We start from the raw sequence: 5484 nt of genomic DNA, 5'->3' as shown, positions 1-5484 counted from the left end.
CTGTGAATTCAGAAGGTTTTGCAGTTCACTGTGTACTGTACACATGACAGCGTACTGTCGCATAGTCAACACAACATTTTCAGAAGCATTTATTTCCCAGTAAAGTATTTCCCAGCAAAATATTTCTGTTACATAAAGCAGATATCCTGACAGAAAGAAAAAAAAAGTCTCTTTATTGAACGGGACCCAGAGATCATAAATTACATATATTTACATTTACAGGTCGTACCTGGTCAAATATAAAAAGATAATTTTACTCATATGCATTTTTATTCACATACATTTATTTAAATAATGGCTCCACAGATAATAGGAATGTCTCTTCAAAATGCTGGTCAGCAAACCTGTACACAGACCGGCGAGCATTTTCTCTGATCTCTAACCTTTTTTCAGGAGACAAAGAAAGGATATAAGCCATTTTCTCAGCATAATTGTCCTCGTTTTCTGCTAGGAAGCCTGTAATATGTCCTTCGTAGGGTACCACAATATCCAGTTTGGGGCCTCCAGAATTGTGAGCCAGGATAACTGTGCCAGCTGCCATACATTCAACCACTCCTGTGAAAGATACAAAACGTGCTGATATGAATGGGTACATCACAGACTTTCGCTTTTGACTGTGCACTGCAAATTTAAAACTGCAATAAAACTCTCCTAGAAGTTACTACAGACTGGAGTTTTACATCAGTTTGTAAAATACACAGTAAATGGTCTTATGGGAAAAACAAATCCTAAGGACTGAAATCATAGTTTCCCTTAAACATAAAATTGAAATTCGAAATCAGATGTAACTGGTTAAGTTGGGGTTCTTGTAGCACACATGATTTATAGGAGATACATTATAAGGCAATAAAGAGCTAGATATTGAAATGAATGTAAAGATAAGGACAGAAAGTAGTTCTGTGGCAGAACACTGCAAAGCTGGACTGAAAACAAAAACCTGCTTTTATGGTTTAGTGGCAGCCGGAAAAAAAAATAATTACAAAACAGAGCTGCATGTAGCTGCATTCATTTTCTCAGTCAGACTGAACGTTTTTGAGATTTAGAACGATAATCTGAGAGAAAGGCTGATTGGACTCATATCAATTGGATGATATTCAAGCAGAAGTTCAGTATTTTGCAGATAAACACATCTTTACAGCTTCTGACAAGATCTACGTTTGTCCTGCCAAATTACCACTGCTTCTGTATTCTTAATGTTAGAAGTTTTAATGAAACGAGTATTTGATAGAACGCTTTGCTCAGTCAAAAGCAGCAAGACAGGAACAGCACACAATATATACATCAACTTCATCTTTCCTCTATGGTTCCAAATAAGAGCTCAGATCACTTTAATTACTGATTGTTCTCAGTTCTGATTTGATTTTTATTAAGTTCCACTAGCTCAAAGATTGCCAACTATAAATAATGCCCTGAAGTTTTAGAACATGTTTTTTAAAGGTACAAATCCATTGGAGATTATTGTCAGATTGTGCTGAAATTCAAAAGCACAGTGCAACTGTATCACTTTTTTTTTTGGGGGGGGGGGGAGAATAAACTTTTATGGGGGCTTAAATATGAGCAGCCATTATTTGTATTTTGTAGCAGTTGCTTCCGGGAGGCACTCCAGAGTAAGATTTTTTTTTATATACCAAATTCCTACAAACTATATATAAGCTAGCATTCCTGCTACTTGCTTGTATGCTAATAAAGTCTGATGACATTGCCTGCAGCTTGGTGACATTACAGCCAAGCACAGCACCCCTCTGCTTGACTGCTCACCCCGATGTAGATGCATGGCACAGGCATGTGCCATCCTACATTGCCTTTCAAAGTCAGGGAGGCTCAACTAATCCCAATAAACCGTGCCCAACCCCTTAGGTCTGTGCGACAGCACAGGGCAAACCAGGCCCCAACTCCTCTTTGGGATCCAGCTCCATGCTGCGCTGACTAATTTAAGGACTTCATCGCCTCAGCGCAGGCGCCTTGTGCAATGAGGTGGCCTAGGGTGCCTGGTGGCATCCACAGGGGGCTTGCTAGTACGACGCAGATTCTGTGAGTGTGAATTGTGCCCCTGTTCTATGATTAAACGAAGAACCTACAGCCTTCTGAGGCTCCACAGGGTACAGACAGCATCTGCGCAAGGGTGACAAGTGTTAATGCAGGACCTTAGGGTGACGAGTCCTCAGAGCGATAGCTGGAGGTCAGACAGGGCATCTCAGATGGGATTTGTCTGTTTAGGTGCCTAAAGGATGCCCGTGATCAATACAGTCTGTGATGCCTACAGTGACCCAGCCTGTACCACAGCCTCACCTGGCAGTCAGTCATCTCAGTTGGCCTCGTAGGCTCTATCTCAGCAATATCACCACCGACAGGAAAGGGCCTTGGGCACCTGCTCGGTGCGCACACCTCTGTGCTCAGACACTACCCCAAAGAGTCTTAACCACGCAGAGAAATCCTCCCCAGCTGCGTTCTAACCGCTGAGACAAACGGCTGAAAAATGAGCAGAGATACTGACCGATCCCAAAGTGCTCGTTCCACATCGTGTGCAGGCCGATGGTGGCCTCGGCCAGGTGTTTCTTTAACTCCTCGAAGGGAATGTTTATTCTGAACATCACGCTGTCACTAACTCCCAGCTCTTCACAAAGACGTTTCAGGTTATTTACACGCTCTTCATCTTGCTGGTTACGGCAGCCTCCAATTAAAATAAGCTTCAGTGATGGCTGCTGCCCCAGTCTCTTCTCTTTCAGCAGCTTAGCAAAGGCTCTGATTTGCAAAGGATGATCTTTCTCAGGCCTGAACTGGCTGACGGAAACAATCGAACATTCAGCGGTGCTCTTTTCCTCTTCCAGTGGAATATCCAGGAAAGTTTGAACGTCACACGGCGGATACACCACGCTAGTGCAAGCCCCAGTTCTCCAGATGGAAAGGATGTGGTTGAGCGTCCACGAAGAATTAACCATAACCACGTCGCTGCAAGAACCAACCAATCCATACAAGAACGCAAACAAGTAGTAGTAGACGAGTTTGAATTTGCTGAAGAGCGGATTGTTTGTAATGAAGGCTGCGTTGTTAAACCTGGTGTCCTGATTCCTGACCACAGACAGCATATCGGTGCTGATGGTGGGATAGTGGACGTAACATCCAACGCGACAACCTCCTAAATATTTAAAGAGGGGGAGCGTGAAGGCGTAACCCATCGAGTCAATATAAATGTCAGGAACACACTTCAGAAGAGCTTCCCAGCCAAGGAACACAGAGCCTAAGCTTTGTCCCAGCAAAGTGAAGTGAGGATAAAGAGAAGCTTCCACGAGATAGCGTTTTTTCTAGAAACACAAACTTCACAGGATGAGTTAATTTAATATTGAACCTTCTGAAAGCACCTTCTACTATTTCTTCTCCAGTGGCATCCCTGTCACCAGTGTAAACAACACACGTTACATTTTTGTACCTGTAAGAGTAAGGAAAAAGAATTTCACACGTTCTCATAAAATTTTATAACATGAAACTAAAATATTATCCCTTCAAAATTAATCCAAAAGAATGTTCAAAGCAAACGTCTCTGTAATGATTTTGATTTAACTAAACTGATTCTATGAATTCTTTCCCTTATACTTCTATTTTATTTTTTCTGACCCACAGTAAAGCATGATGGCTGAAGACTGTTTTGTTTTTTTTTTAGAGTAAAAGATAAATGAGCTCCGTATTAATCAATATCAGACTTAAGAGTGCCTTGCACTACATTAGATATCCATCTAGCGTACAGCATGAACAAAATGCAGAAGGCTGCGCAAAGCCAGGGGTTGTGGCAATGCTGAATCCACTTCAGATATTAACTTCGTCTCCTGCAACAAGAGGCGAGTATCAAAACTAGAATTTGTGTGCAGGTAACTGATGTGTCCCTAAAAGTCCACTACTGGTACCAAAAAGAAAAACGATGAGAGAGGAGGGGTTCGGCTTAGGAGGAAAGAAGTGACAGGTGCCGCAGCTGTGCAGAAGACAGAGGACGGAATAAAATCCGGGCAGAGTGCTGAAGCCAGATGGCACAACCAGGTGAAACACAGATCTAAAAAGAAAACCTTTAGGGCCTGTACATTAACGATACCCATTTACATATGCAAAAATAACACAATTTGCATAAAGAATACCATAAGAAGCTGAGCGTGAAGTGTGGTATTTGATAAATGCGTGCTTACTTTTTCTGGAGTGTCCTTATGGCACACCACAAGACCCTCTCCCCTCCGCCCCCTGCGTTGCAATACGGGTGAAAAAACGCCACCAGCACGGGCCGCTGCCCGTCCCTCCCTGCCGGGCTGAGCCGCTGCTTCCTCGCCTGCAGCCAGAGCCGCGCTGCCCACAGCAGCACCGCCACGCAGAGGCACAGAGCTCCGCTGAGAAACAACGCCGGGACCAGCAGCGAGCACAGCAACCTGAAACGAGTGGGAAATCATTAAGTAGAGGCGTTAAATAATTAATTGTTACATAGAAGAGACAGTGCGGTGACAGGACGAGGGGGAATGGGCTAAAGTTGCGCCAGGGGAGGTTTAGGTTGTGTATTAGGAAGAACTTCTTTACTGAAAGGGTTGTTAGGCATTGGAATGGGCTGCCCAGGGAGGTGGTTGAGTCACCATCCCTGGAGGTCTTTAAAAGACGTTTAGATGTTGAGCTTAGTGATATGGTTTAGTGGAGGACTTGTCAGTGTTAGGTCAGAGGTTGGACTGGGTGATCTTGGAGGTCTCTTCCAACCTAGATGATTCTGTGATAGAGAGATGGGCTTATGGGTAGAGAGCTATGGGGCGATACCTAGAGTTAGATCACTGATATTGGTGGTTCATTTCAACGATTATCATAAAAGCGTGTTGTTTGGGGAAAGATTTTTTCCAATGATCAATTCTGGAGTATTAATACTAGATATTTGTGCATATATATATATATATATATATACGGCATATATAGTATCAGGGTAACATGCTGACATACACAGACGTTATATTACACACTATACAACCATATACACACCACACAAAGGCATATAAAGACATATAAAGGCTACACGCCATATAAAGGCTGCATAGCCACAGCAAACAACCCTTAAACAGACTTTTTCGAGCTTTCCCTCAGCCGAGCCAGCCCCGTTAGGCCCTGCATTACCGCAGAGCCGCTCAGCCTGCCCTCAGAGCACAGCCCAGCACCACATTCCCCTCCCCAGGCTCCATTCCCCTCCCCAGGCTCCATTCCCCTCCCCAGGCTCCCCTCCCTGAGGCGGCTGAGGGTGGCCCCAGCCCGGGGCCCGCTCCACCACAGAGGTGCTGACCCCCCCCCCTCCCATACCTGCCCGTCCCGCCCGCCACCATCTTGTGGCGTCCTGACGGAAGAGGAGACAGCCCGGGGGGCGGGGCCAAGCGGGCGTTGCGTCTCTCTCTCATTGGCTCCCCGCGGGAGATGGACAGGCAGGGGGTGGGGCATAGAATGGGACCCTGAGGGGAGGGAAAAAGGCAGCGGGGGGGT

At 45.0% G+C, this 5484-nt stretch overlaps 1 protein-coding gene across 1 annotated transcript; it reads right to left on the bottom strand.

The window, feature by feature from the left end:
- Nucleotides 1-146: 146 nt before the first annotated feature.
- On the bottom strand, nucleotides 147-5388 carry ALG11 (ALG11 alpha-1,2-mannosyltransferase). The gene is given in 5 exon segments (XM_035542592.2): nucleotides 147-555; nucleotides 2495-3302; nucleotides 3304-3427; nucleotides 4173-4406; nucleotides 5308-5388. Coding segments are annotated over 5 exon segments (1461 nt in total). The 5' UTR covers nucleotides 5331-5388; the 3' UTR covers nucleotides 147-283.
- Between the last annotated feature and the right edge of the window lie 96 nt (nucleotides 5389-5484).

Source organism: Cygnus atratus, chromosome 1 (assembly GCF_013377495.2).
Source record: "Cygnus atratus isolate AKBS03 ecotype Queensland, Australia chromosome 1, CAtr_DNAZoo_HiC_assembly, whole genome shotgun sequence".
In the NCBI taxonomy this organism is placed as follows: Eukaryota; Metazoa; Chordata; class Aves; order Anseriformes; family Anatidae; genus Cygnus; species Cygnus atratus.
This window is presented reverse-complemented; position numbering and strand designations above follow the sequence as displayed.